At 42.6% G+C, this 14,582-nt stretch overlaps 1 protein-coding gene across 1 annotated transcript in view; it reads left to right on the forward strand.

Annotated features, from left to right (window-relative positions):
- Positions 1–10,446, forward strand: part of LOC121575283 (sodium-dependent neutral amino acid transporter SLC6A17-like) — a 28,281-nt gene extending 17,835 nt beyond the window's left edge. Inside the window, exons 4-12 of the mRNA XM_041888270.2 lie at positions 2,184–2,310; positions 5,054–5,235; positions 5,562–5,672; positions 6,034–6,275; positions 6,472–6,664; positions 6,916–7,108; positions 7,936–8,095; positions 8,338–8,500; positions 8,665–10,446. Of these exons, the coding sequence (XP_041744204.1) occupies positions 2,184–2,310; positions 5,054–5,235; positions 5,562–5,672; positions 6,034–6,275; positions 6,472–6,664; positions 6,916–7,108; positions 7,936–8,095; positions 8,338–8,500; positions 8,665–9,072 (1,779 nt within the window). The 3' untranslated portion in view covers positions 9,073–10,446. The remainder of the gene's footprint in view (positions 1–2,183; positions 2,311–5,053; positions 5,236–5,561; positions 5,673–6,033; positions 6,276–6,471; positions 6,665–6,915; positions 7,109–7,935; positions 8,096–8,337; positions 8,501–8,664) is intronic.
- Positions 10,447–14,582: the final 4,136 nt, after the last annotated feature.

Consider the following 14,582-nt stretch of genomic DNA (forward strand, 5'->3'; position numbering starts at 1 on the left):
TGACAGTGAGGATGGTGTCTTTGGTTTAAGGTTGCCTATTATATCACCTCTTGGTTGAAGTGGAGGCTGGAAATCAGTTTGTTAACTGATCACCCTCCAATCATCAGCTACATAATGCTATTTGTTTTAACATGATTTTGGTGTAATCTGTTTATATTCTGAAGTGCTTGTTCCACGTAACGAAATATACAGTGTCCCAAGAGAAAAACAGTGTGACTGACCACAGTGCACTGCAGAGGGAAACAGATAGGTCAGTGTGATAAGGATAATGGATGTGGGGTTTATCACTGGGAGCTTTCGCTGAATGGGCTCTTATTTCAACAGAGTCTCTCTACCTCAGTGACTGTGTGATTTATTAAGTATGCTATTTTCTGCATATACCAACACTTTGTGGCCTCTCCCCTGACTATCTCCATGCTTGGCTGCCTTAGCATACTGTTTTTACCACATGCATTGTGGTGCTGTCACCAGCACTCTATTTAACACCCACCGACCCGAATCTCTTTAAAGGCCCAATGCAGTCGTTTTTATCTCAATATCAAATTATTTCTAGGTAACAGTTAGGTACTTTACTGTAATAGTTTTCCATTAAAAGGGTAATTAAATTTTTTTTTTTTTGAAAAAAACTATTTCTCAAGCAAGAATTTCGCTGGGAGTGGTCTGAGTGGGTAAGGGGGGATATGTAATCTGAAAACTAGCAGTTATTGGCAGAGAGATTTGGAACTCTCTTTGTTATTGGTCTATATTAACTTATACCGCCTAGTGATGTCACCAGACAAGCCACAACTCCACCCATGCAAAACCTGCTGATTAGAAGGTTCTGTGTAGATTGTATTTTCAACCAGCAACTATCAGGAAATAACACTGATCAAATTGCTTCACACTTTTACAGTGTTAGTTTCATCAGTTGCTGTATAATATGATACAAAACACAGGAACATTTCATTTTGACTGCACTGGGCCTTTAAGATAAAAGCTGTTGTTCATGCTTTCTGTGTATATGCCAGTTTGATAGGATGGATCTATTTAAACAGCTCCAGGTCTTGAATTTGGCATATAGGACATTTTGTGACTCACATCACATAATCTCACTGTCACAACATCACATAACATGCCAACCTCCCACTTTAATAAGAGATATCTCACAAAGGTGGATCATTTATTTTGGGAAGCATTCAGTGTCCATTTATGAATATTGTGAGAGGAAATAGACATTGTGTAAATCTGTTGAGCTGGAATGTGTAATCACTAATTAGGCAAACTTGCTTTAGGGGATAGATAGATATGCCTTGATTTGTAATTGAGCATAGCAGGTCTAAACATGGTTCCCCATGTCTGCATCACCTTACACAACTCAAAACAAACATACTCTGACTCTGTGCTATTATGATGGAGAAAGCTATCTCACGTTCTTCATTCCATAAGATGTGACATAAACAGTTGTATGAGTCGTAGTTGTATAATGTAGATAGATGAAAGAATAGGACTATAAAGATGAGTAAACCGGATAATGTCCTAGATAGTGAGAGAGAGGCGGAGATGGGGGGGCTTAGGGTGTGAGAGAGAGACAGCCCCTCGTTGGTGTTGCACATGACTGAGAGTGGCAGCTATAAATACCTCTTAAGAGATCACTGTGGAAATGGCTGAAAGAGTGTACTTCAATAATTCATGGATTTCCCGACCTGGTTTAGCTTCTGCCTGTCCTTGTTGACATGGCGAGGCTCAGAAGATTACATTTTTGTCATTTAGTAGACACTTTTATCCAGATTACATTCTTATCCTAATTGCCAATTAGTGTTAAGAGCCTTGCTCAAAGGCACATTGATAGATTTTCACAGTCAGCTCTGGTATTCAAACCAGAGACCTTTTGGTCACTGGCCCAATGCTCGTAACCACTAGGCTACATGCCACCTTAGGAACATGAGAAAATAACATACTCCTGCCTAAATAGACCATCTGAATGAGAAATATATTGAAATTACCTCTCACGGTACAGTAGTGTATGTATGGATATTCACACACACACACACACACACACACTCATTGTGTCAAATTGCCATTTGACTGAAAGAGTGGCATCAACCAGCAGTGACAGGGACTTGTGCAGAGGAGCACCTCAGGCGTGAGTGTGAGTTTCATTGGACTTTCTTACTCTAACAGACTCTGCCTCTCCTACATTCCAGGTGTGTGGCTTTGTGGGGCTCTACTACAACGTCATCATCGGCTGGAGCATCTTCTACTTCTTCCAGTCCTTCCAGTACCCACTGCCATGGGCCGAATGCCCTATCAGGAGGAATGGATCATTATCCAGTGAGTGGATGCCAGATCTGAACAGAGGGACGGAGGAGAGATGCAGATGGCAAAGAAAATGGAGTCATAGAACTCCTCTGAACTGTTTGATAAAGCCCAAGCAGCTGAGTGGCCATGACCAATGTGGTATGCCACAGTTGGTCTCACAAACTAGAAAGGATTTAATGAATATTGAATTAAACCTCTCTCCTTTTTTAAGAAGGCCTGTATTTGATTAATCAGATATGACTAATTTCCGTCTTGTTATATGCACTCATTTTGCCCTGTAGAATAATCCATACTTGCACAATCATTTTTGGTCAGTCTGAGAGAAACACATATTTGTGTTTTGTAATTCAATCTTCCGGTTCAATACAGTTTTGGCCAGGGTGGGCACTGAATCTCACATCTAACTAGCTTACTTACGAGTATCCTTCATGACTCAGATGGAGATAATACAGATGAAAGTCCTTTGACACTCTTAGATTAGAGGTGGTGATAATACAATCCCAGCGGTTCCAAGAATCACTCAGCGCTCACCTCTCCTCTCCTCTGCTCTGCTCCTCACATGACTCAGCAGTATGAAGACAGTCAGCCACCAGTGAGCATGGAGGAGAGCAGCTGTAGCTGGTCAGATAGAAGGGTTCTTACACTGAGAGACAGAGGCATATGGCATGGTGTTGCAAGTCATCATGTTATTGTCTAATCCATTCCCTCCAGGATTCCGGGATTCTGCGATCGCAAATCTTTTAGCAAAATGAACAATTCCCTGCATATTATGCGAGGGTTTGCAAATTTGACCAAGCACCACACTATTTCCGCGTAAAACAATCAAATCATTGCAATATTATTGCATAAAACTGACCCATCACCGCAGTACAAAAAGAAGGATCGCAATTTACAACCAATCACCGCACATTTACCGCATAATATGGTTCAATCAAGCCACATGTCAACAAACGTTTTAACTCGTCAGTGCATTTTCGCAACAAATTTGACAAAATCATCACATATTGCCATGCAAAATGTCAGAATTTATGCAGCAAAATCAAGCATTTTGGTCTGCAAATATCACAAAAAGTCCCAGCGAAATCCTGGAGGGACTGGTAATCATACAGTACCACACACACAAATGCTAGGATTGTATGTGATTCCCCATAGGTTTGCTCTTTACAAATGGTGGTTTACTACACCATGCCACACTACTACACTACAGTATAGTGGGATTTGAGTTTTTCCACAGTGGCATTACAGGTTGTCTGTAGCATTGTCTTTAATTCTGTGTGAAAAAGTGACCTCGCGCCATGGTCATACAGATGTAGGATTTTAATTTGCTCACCCTGTTGCAGGAGAACTTGTAGTGTATTTGAGGTTTAAAAAGGCTTCTGGAGTCTGTAATTTCCACTTTGGAATTACATACTTGATTTTCCCTTACGAAAAATGTATCAACCCCTACAAAAATGTCAATTAATTCTAATCCACATAATAATTCAAATTTCCTGTTGCTGCAGGATTATTTTCCTGCTGTAGCAAACTGGCTCAAATTAAGTAATAATAGTAATATGCCACTTAGCAGATGCTTTTATTCAAAGCGACTTACAGTCATGTGTGCATACATTTTTTGTGTATGGGTGGTCCCGGGGATCGAACCCACTACCCTGGCGTTACAAGCGCCGTGCTCTACCAGCTGAGCTACAGAGGACCACATCTGTAGAGAAAGGTAGACCCTATCATTCATGCAGGTGTGTGGGACCCCAGGACCACGCTGCTCTGCACCCACTCTGACCTGGCCCAATGGTTACATGTCTGCATTAACCACATCAAATAAACTGTGGTTAACATTGGCATCGGCACTTTTCAGATCAGCTAAACACAGAGACCAAGGTCATTCAGACCTAGCGTTCACTTTTAATACAGTTCTGTGCTTCTGGAGTGACATGCAGGAGTGGAGGGGTAAGAAGAAGGGAGATGGGAGAGATAAGGGAAAGATATACTGCATATAACCTGGAATGCCATCACTCATAGACAGAGAGAGAGATAAAAGAGAGGATCAAATTAGAATTATGGGAGGCCATCATGATTTCCTCTGCTGAACATTGCCATCTACCTGACATAAATAGAGACTGGTACACTTAGTTGACCTGGCAATTTCTGTGCATGCATGTGTGTGTGTGTGTGTGTGTGTGTGTGTGTGTGTGTGTGTGTGTGTGTGTGTGTGTTTTGTGTGTGTGTGTGTGTGTGTGTGTGTGTGTGTGTGTGTGTGTGTGTGTGTGTGTGTGCGTGCCTGCATGTTCTTGCATGCGTGTGGGTGCATATGCGTGTATTTCTGCAGTACCTCTGTAAGACTGCTTTCTCCAGACTTAAATCCATGTATCATTTCCCCAAGGTTGAACTATAAAAGGTGAAAATATGCGCAAAGAAAAATGTCAAGCGTCTTGAATGAGGGCTCACACTGTGCATACCAAGTTCAAGGATGAACCTTGTTTACCTTACTAATGTCCATCTGGGAGAACCAATCCAGGGGGGAGAGGGGATTTGGTCCCTGTGTAAACATTCTCTCCCTCATTTTATTTATTCTCTATCTTTCTCCCTTCTACTCCCCTTATCCCTTTACTTTCCCTATCACATCCCTCCCTCCCCTCTCTCTCTCCCTCTCTTTCATCCTCCCTGACCTCCCTCCCTTTTCACAACAACTCTTTTCACTCTCCCTCTCTCTCTCCCTCCCCTCTCTCTGACCACCCCCCTCCCCCTCACCCCTCTGCAGTCGTGGAGCCTGAGTGTGAGAAAAGCTCAGCCACCACCTACTTCTGGTACCGCCAGACCCTGAACACCACCAGCACCATCGCAGACAGCGGCGGCCTGAACGTCAAGATGACCCTGTCTCTGCTGGTGGCCTGGATCATCGTCTGCCTGGCTGTCATCAGAGGCATCGCGTCCTCTGGGAAGGTAGGGAGCGCTGTGGGGAGAGAGGGGAGAAAGTGGAGGGTTTGTGGGGAAGGCCAGGGGGTGTGGGGGGAGAGGGGAGTATGGGGAAGAGGGAGAGGGAGAGGGGCAGCGGATGTGGCGGGAGAGGGGCAGGGGGTGTTGGGGGGAGAGTCAAAAGAGTGTAGGGAAGATATATGACAGGTCCCAACTTTTTCAAGAACATGACATGACTAACAATTGCACTGGAATATTAGCCTACTGGACTGGAGTCCTACCTTCCTCTGGCATGTATAGTGTAGTTGTTGTACAGAATGTGTGATTGTAAGTTGTTTCCTGTGGTCTGACAGGTGATGTACTTCAGCTCGCTGTTCCCGTACGTGGTGCTCTTCTGTTTCCTGGTGAGAGGTTTGCTGTTGAAGGGTGCTGTCGATGGCATTGCACACATGTTCACTCCCAAGGTGAGATTCAGAGGAGGCCGTTCACACACACACACACACACACACACACACACACACACACACACACACACACACACACACACACACACAAACACACACACACACACAGAAGCTTCCATTGCAGTTGTATGCCGTCATTTATGGGAAAAGCCAGTGGTAAGACAGCTACTATACCTATAGAATGTATAAACATTTCTAATGATTAAAACCAAGTTAGCCACCTAGCTAACACATCATTCATATAGTAATTCGTAACATATCATAATGTCATACTAATTTGAGTGTCCCAGATTTTATTTTACTATGTTACGTCTACCCCTGAGTCCAGGTTGGTCAGTCAATGTGTTACTGTGTGTTCCAGCTGGAGAAGATGCTGGAGCCCCAGGTGTGGAGAGAGGCAGCCACCCAGGTGTTCTTTGCCCTGGGCCTGGGCTTCGGTGGAGTTATTGCCTTCTCCAGCTACAACAAGATAGACAACAACTGCCACTTTGACGCCGTGCTCGTCTCCTTCATCAACTTTTTCACCTCCATCCTTGCTACTCTGGTTGTTTTCGCTGTGCTGGGCTTCAAGGCAAACCTAATGAACGAGAAGTGTGTCATAGAGTGAGTTCAAATCAAATGCCCTAGCAGCCATCTATAGTGATGGTGGAGGGAATTCAAGCTGTATAATACAGAATTAAACGACTCTTTGCTCACACCATACATTTATTATCATGCCCTCTCTGTGATCAGATTCAGGACTTTTGCCGTAATCTTCATCTTGTGCTCTATCTAACATGTTTCCCTGTGGTCTCTTCAGGAATGGAGAGAAGATGCTTGGCTACCTGAACTCTAACGTGCTGAGTCATGACCTCATTCCGCCACACGTGAACTTCTCCCAGCTGTCCACAGTAGAATATGCTGAGATATACGGTGTCATCAAGACGGTGAAGGAGGGCAGCTTCGCTGAGCTGGGCCTTGACCCCTGTGTCCTGGAGGATGAGCTCAACAAGGTACAGTGGGTCTGTCTGTCTGGGCTCTGAGCTCTACCTCACCGAAACTGGGTCTGAATATGAGCCAGTTCCACAACACCAAACCAATTAGGCTTTTTCTAATCATCCTCATACTGTACTTAACTAATCTCCTTCTTGGCTCTTCTGTCCCCTCTCTCTCTCTCTATCACAATCTCTTGGTCCTCTTTTGCACCCTCTCTCCTTCACTTTTTTTCTCTTTCTCTCTCTCTCTTATCCCTCTTTCTCTGTAGTCTGTGCAAGGTACAGGCTTGGCTTTTATTGCCTTCACCGAGGCCATGACTCATTTCCCAGCTTCTCCCTTCTGGTCTGTCATGTTCTTCTTCATGCTCATCAATCTGGGCCTGGGCAGTATGATCGGCACTATGACAGGCATCACCACGCCCGTCCTCGACACCTACAAGGTCCAGAAGGAGCTTTTCACAGGTCAGCCCTAAAAACCACTGTGGTGCTCCCATTCTCCTCTATCATAGTTACAAACGCAGGTTGGCAGTTATTGTCATGAGTCTTGTTCTGGAGGCAGCTCTGCAGAGTGGTCACTAGCTGGCACAGCCACAAAGTCATAAAATCTGATTTTAAACCTAACCCTAACCTAAACCTTAACCACAATGCTAACCCTAATGCCTAACCCTAACCTTAAATTAAGACCAAAAAGCACATTTTTGTTTTTATGTAGCTCAATTGGTAGAGCTCAGTTGGTAGAGCATGGCGCTTGCAACACCAGGGTTGTGGGTTCGATTCCCACGGGGGGCCAGTATGAAAAAAAAAAAATTATGCACTCACTCTGGATAAGATCGTCTGCTAAATGACTAAAATGTAATGAATTTTTACGATATAGCCAATTTTGACTGCTGCTGGCCTTGCTAGCTGAAACCGCTCAGTTCTGCCTCCAGGGCAAGACTCATGACAATAAACGTCAACCTGCGTTACAAACACAAATTCAGCACATTTCACCAAGACGTAGTGGGTAACTACATAAGACTCGTGAATTCTACGATTTTTAAGGATGAGTACTTTTTCCTACTTTTGTTGTAGTCCTTTGAGGCTGAACACAAAGTCATCGCAATAAAAGCAATGGATTGCATAAATAAAGACTTTCTCATCCAAGGATCCACAAAGGTTTTACATAATGTGAAGGTTATTCAACCACAACTGAAGAAGAGATAAAAATGCTGAAGTCACTGCAAACTTTCTGACTAATGCTTTTACCTCATCTTGCTCCAATTCCCTCTCTCTATTTCTCTTTCTTTCAGTGTGCTGCTGCATCATAGCCTTTTTCTGTGGCCTGCTCTTCGTCCAGCGCTCTGGGAACTACTTTGTCACCATGTTTGATGACTACTCCGCTGGTCTGCCTCTCACTATCGTGGTCATCCTGGAGAATGTGTCAGTGGCCTGGATCTACGGCACCAAGAGGTACAGGATGGTGTCTCCTCTGAGAGCCCTATAGTGTCAGAAGTAGCTTTGTAAAGTGAACACACTGATCATCACTGATATTGAAATGTGTGTTTTTCATATGGATTAAGAGGAAAATTGAATATGAGGAAGGATAATATTAAGAACGGATTGAGAAAGAGTCAAGGATCACCTGAATACTGTAAACTGTAAACTGAAGGAGTTGGTTGGATCTATGTTAAACCCACCTGTGTGTGTGTCAGGTTTATGCAGGACCTGGAGGACATGTTGGGTTTCCGGCCCCACGCCTTCTATTTCTACATGTGGAAGTACGTCTCCCCTTGTTGTCTCATCATTCTCATCACAGCTACCGTTATCGAGATGGCCATCAGCCCTCCAGGGTACAACGCATGGGTAGAGGAACTGGTCAGTTAACCTGTTGGCAGACAGTGCAAAGTTTCATATAGACACTTCATATAGACACTTATTGACATTTTGTGTACTAGCCTTGTTTCAGAGTTTGCAGTCAGCACCAGGAGTATTTATTTTTCACTCTATTTCCCTTTGTAACTTTGTTTCTCTCTCTCTAGGCTCAGGAGCGTTTCCAGAGCTACCCTCCCTGGGCATTGGCCATGTGCTTTTCCCTCATCGTGGTGGCCATGCTTCCTCTCCCCATCGTCTTCATCGCCCGCCACTTCAACCTGATGACCGACGGCTCCAACAAGCTGTCCGTCTCCTACCGCAAGAGCATGATGAAGGACATCTCCAATCTGGAGGAGGTGGATGAGACGCGCTTCATCCTGGGAAAAAACCCAGGAGAGACGCCCTCGCCTAAGCCCCCATCCCGAGCCTACCTGGGCCCCCCGGGCACCAACCCCCTGGAAAACCCCAACTCCCTGTCCCCCAACAGCTGCTATGGGACAGGCTACCAGAACGCCATCAGCCCCACAACCCCCACCACCCCTGTCACTCCCACCACCACTGAGTCCGACTCATGATCACTGTCCATCTTCTTCATGTCCCTCACCCTAGCCTGACCCTAAACCCCTAATGATCTCTCCCTCCTAGGCCATCTCACCCTCAACCCTACAGAGTCTCACCACCAGGGGGTGCTGCAGCGCTGCCCAAAACACCACAACCACCACCCTCACATGCTCTGAGTGACCCTTATCGCAGGACAGCCCTCTCCCCCTCTCCGCTCCTCCCCAGCCCCAAAGGTTAGATTTTACTGCAGCAGGGGTGGCTGCCACACAGGCCTCTGCTTTGATAAGGAACCACATGTTCAGGTGTCTGAGATGTTGCAGTGGTATGTATCAATCCCTACTGGAGGGTATGCAATGCTGGACATGCAGTATGTTTTGGTCTAGATCAGGGTTCCCCAATAGGTGGCCCGCATGTGATTTTATTTTGCCCCCCAATTTCTCAGAGCTATTTTTTTTCTCCAAATATTTTCATTGTTGGACATAAAAGACTGTAAAATCATCAGGAAATCAGCTCAAAGTGATTTTAATTTAGGATGTCTGTTCCCAAGTATTCCCACGCATAAATAGAAAGGCATATTTGATCATATCCCAATGTAATCAAGGTTTGAAATTATTCTGTTTTTGTCAAATACTATATCTGTTTGGGATTCTTGCAGTCAATTTGCAGTGTACAAATTATTTATAACTATGTTCCGGCTCCCCGACCATCCGCTCAAGGAATAATCGGCCCACGGCTGAATGTAATTGGACCCCTGGTATAGATGTTTTTAGAGTGGTAGGAGAAGAGGCTCAATAGAAATGGACCCAAGAAAATAACATATTTATTTCCCCCCTCACAAATATTGATAGGTAATAATAATGACACTATAAAGTACGAGATTGACAGTAACCTAATAACCTCATAACAGGTTAACATTTGCATAATATTTGGCCCCTAGGGAGTGTTATATGGTCTGCTTTTCATGCTTATTGTAGACAGAGGTCAGGGGAATGTAGAGGAACCTCATATTTACATTGCCATTAAGTGACAACTGAATGTGAGTAGCTATATATGTTTGTTGCAGGTTTGAAGCCTTTGAAACTTTGCAGTTCTCCATGTCAGTCCTCTATATCATATTATAGCCATAGAGTGTGGTTATGCTTTCCCTTTATTTTATGTGGAACATTTCCTTGTAATTTAGTGTGCCACTGAAGCACTTGAGTGAACCACTGCTCTTGACACACCACTTTTCGCTTCAATGCTATACCTGCTTCAGCTAAAAGTGTTTAGAGGCAGGAACAATATTGTTTGGCATTGGTTACAATGCCAACAGTCCAGAGGGCTCTGTATATTTTTGAAAGATTATGTGCAAGGCTGCTGTAAAGCCACTGTCTTCATTGTCTATTTGCTAGTTTTGGGTTGGGGGGGCGGGGCTATACATTTACCGTTGACGGGAGGGGGGTTATAAAGGCCCAGTTCAATGTGGAGGAGTTATATAATGTTACTTCAGGCCACGCATAGCTGTTGTATTAGAAACTTCAGTACCTCCACCAAAGAGTGAAAACTAGATATTAATAAGGACAGACAGTCGACCACATCCTGTACATACACCATAGAGAGGAATGAACAGATCACCATCAATTTCAGAGGAGGAAAACAGGAAGAAATGCACTGTATAATGTGCTGCTATTGATGTAGAAGCTGAAAGATGAATAGTCCATTCAGAATTATAAATGGTACAGATGAAGCGTACCTCCCAGACACAAAACTTTTTTGACGATCTCATGTTATGATTCCCTGTTATTGTTAGTTTTTTGCAATAAATTACTACGAAGCACATAAAAGGCACAATTTCACAAAGGGATTGACATAACAAATCATTTAAAATAATTCATCAACACAAGATTGTAGTATGTAGGCACAAACTTGGATGGGCACAAATATGAATGCACAAATAGGGTTTAATGGGCACAAATAGGATTGTACTACAGCCAATGTGATGATTAAGGCACAAACTATGGTCGTGGCAGACCAATAGAGCTGGAGCTGAATGTACAGTACAAACAAAAAAGCAGCATGAATTGAACCCTTTAAGCACAAATAAAACTCACCACTTCACCTTCTCTTATCTTCAACATTTATGGACCAAACAATGTGGCAATCACTATTGGACCAAATCAGATCAAAGTCGGATTGTAAGGCAATCTCAATTTTACTGAGGAATATAAACCTTCCAATGGTTGATCCTCAAATCTCTATTTATTGATACTCAACAGAAAGGTAGTGCTTCCTGCATTAATAATGTCTTAATTTAAACCAAGAGCAGTTTTCCATATGACTATTTCAACCCTCTTACAGAAGTGAAGTAATCAAACCAGATAGAGAACTCATACAATCACACAGTGTTAGTTTAATCTACCAAGACCTTTTCCCGCTAGTATTTACTTACCTTCATTACACACTCAGCAAAGATTTTAAACATGTCGTTGCCATAACTCAAAAGTACACCTGAAAGGCTAAAGAAGGGAGCACATTCCCCCAGAACATAGCCCACTTTCATAAAACTATACTTGGCCTGTAACTCTTCTCAATTGATTTTCAGCGAGCTGTGAAGTCAAAATGATTCCATTTTAGCTAACTTAATTTTTTGAAGAGGATTCCTTTATTTATTGTTTAGCACAATGTTCAAGGCCAGGTGTTGATGATTAAATTGACTATATTTATATTACTGTATAATATTCTATCTGTGTATGTTGGTGTACATTTAATTGTATATTTGAATATTTCTCTATTTTGTAGTTGGTGTACCTTATCTGTGATTATGGGAGTGTAAAAGGAGTGGGAAGATTGTTTGGGGGAGGGGGGTACAGGTACGTTTACCTTGTGTGATCCCAATGTAGACTTGTTTGTGACTGTATATTGTCGAACTCTGGTGAGCTCTGGTTCTCATGTGTTCCTCTCTCAGCTGCTTATAGAGAGGCGTAGCCCTCCAGATAAGAACATGTGGATAAGCATCTCCATACAGTAGATTACTGCCTATCCCACCAGTCCTTGGTTGAAGTACTAGTCAAACTTTGTTTTAGTCATTGGCCTGGAGCCAGTCGCTCTTATTGTTGTACCATGTCGAAATCCCTCACTTTAAAAGTCTGTAAATATTATTGTGTCTGTAAGATTCTACAACCAATAACAATCACATTATTCTAAAGATAGAACACAACTTGTGAAATATATATGTCTTAACACTGCAGAACTGTTTTAATAACAGTTCATGTGGAAGAAAATACTATTGAATGTGAATATGAAAGCACTTTTTAACTTAAAATCTAAAAGAGTATTGTTTTGTTTTGTTTTTGTCTGCATATTGGTACGCTCAATGTTTGCCCTAGCTTGGGTACAGTCTGTGTTAAAGCAATATCTTATTATATAAATATCTTATTATATATATTATACTGCTGGAGCTACAGTAGCGGGATGGGAGGCTAAAACCTCTACAGTGAGGGAAAAAAGTATTTGATCCCCTGCTGATTTTGTACGTTTGCCCACTGACAAAAAAATGACCAGTCTATCATTTTAATGGTAGGTTTATTTGAACAGTGAGAGACAGAATAACAACAAAAAAATCCAGAAAAACGCATGTCAAAAATGTTATAAATTGATTTGCATTTTAACGAGGGAAATAAGTATTTGACCCCCTCTCAATCAGAAAGATTTCTGGCTCCCAGGTGTCTTCTATACAGGTAACAAGCTGAGATTAGGAGCACACTCTTAAAGGGAGTTTTTTGTTGTTATTCTGTCTCTCACTGTTCAAATAAACCTACCATTAAAATTATAGACTGATAATTTCTTTGTCAGTGTGCAAACGTAAAAAATCAGCAGGGGATCAAATACTTTTTTCCCTCACTGTATAGGGAAAATGAATAGTGGTTAGAAACTGCCCCTTTGTAGCTAAGGTGTTATAGTGACTCTCAACATAATACAGTGCCTTGCAAAAGTATTCATCCCCCTTGGCGTTTTTCCTATTTTGATGCATTACATACTGTAATTTAAATGGATTTTTATTTGGATTTCATGTAATGGACATACACAAAATAGTCCAAATTGGTGAAGTGAAATGAAAAAAATAACTTGTTTCAAAAAATTAAAAAAAAAATAACAGAAAAGTGGTGCGTGCATATGTATTCACCCCCTTTGCTATGAAGCCCCTAAATAAGATCTGGTGCAACCAATTACCTTCAGAAGTCACATAATTAGTTAAATAAAGTCCACCTGTGTGCAATCTAAGTGTCACATGATCTGTCACATGATCTCAGTATATATACACCTGTTCTGAAAGGCCCCAGAGTCTGCAATATCATCAAGACCAAGGAGCTCTCCAAACAGGTCAGGGACAAAGTTGTGGAGAAGTACAGATCAGGGTTGGGTTATAAAAAAATATCCTAAACTTTGAACATCCCACGGAGCACCATTAAATCCATTACAAAAAAATGGAAAGAATATCACACCACAACAAACCTGCCAAGAGAGGGCCACCCACCAAACCTCACGGACCAGGCAAGGAGGGCATTAATCAGAGAGGCAACAAAGAGACCAAAGATAACCCTGAAAGAGCTGCAAAGCTCCACAGTGGAGATTGGAGTATCTGTCCATAGGACCACTTTAAGCCGTACACTCCACAGAGCTGGGCTTTACGGAAGAGTGGCCAGAAACAAGACATTGCTTAAAGAAAAGAAGTGAAGCATGATGGTGGCAGCATCATGCTGTGGGGATGTTTTTCATCGGCAGGGACTGGGAAACTGGTCAGAATTGAAGGAATGATGGATGGCGCTAAATACAGGGAAATTCTTGAGGGAAACCTGTTTCAGTCTTCAAGAGATTTGAGACTGGGACGGAGGTTCACCTTCCAGTAGGACAATGACCCTAAGCATACTGCTAAAGCAACACTCAAGTGGTTTAAGGGGAAACATTTAAATGTCTTGGAATGGCCTAGTCAAAGCCCAGACCTCAATCCAATTGAGAATCTGTGGTATGACTTAAAGATTGCTGTACACCATCCAACTTGAAGGAGCTGGAGCAGTTTTGCCTTGAAGAATGGGCAAAAATCCCAGTGGCTAGATGTGCCAAGCTTATAGAGACATACCCCAAGAGACTTGCAGCTGTAATTGCTGTAAAAGGTGGCTCTACAAAATATTGACTTTCGGGGGTGAATAGTTATGCATGCTCAATTTTCTGTTTTTTTTGTCTTATTTCTTGTTTGTTTCACAAGAAAAAATATTTTGCATCTTCAAAGTGGTAGGCATGTTGTCTAAATCAAATGATACAAACCCCCCCAAAAAATCATAATTCCAGGTTGTAAGGCAACAAAATAGGAAAAATGCCAAGGGGGGTGAATACTTTCGCAAGCCACTGTATATGAGTGTGTGAGTGTGGGTATGTGTATTTGTGTGTATGAATCTGTGTTAGTGTAGTTTCCTTCTGATAATAAGCGGGTGCAGGGCCTTACCAAGCACTCTCTCTTCAGTCATGATGATTGTACAGTACTGAAGCT

The sequence above is a fragment of the Coregonus clupeaformis genome, chromosome 10 (assembly GCF_020615455.1).
Source record: "Coregonus clupeaformis isolate EN_2021a chromosome 10, ASM2061545v1, whole genome shotgun sequence".
NCBI classification, from domain to species: domain Eukaryota; kingdom Metazoa; phylum Chordata; class Actinopteri; order Salmoniformes; family Salmonidae; genus Coregonus; species Coregonus clupeaformis.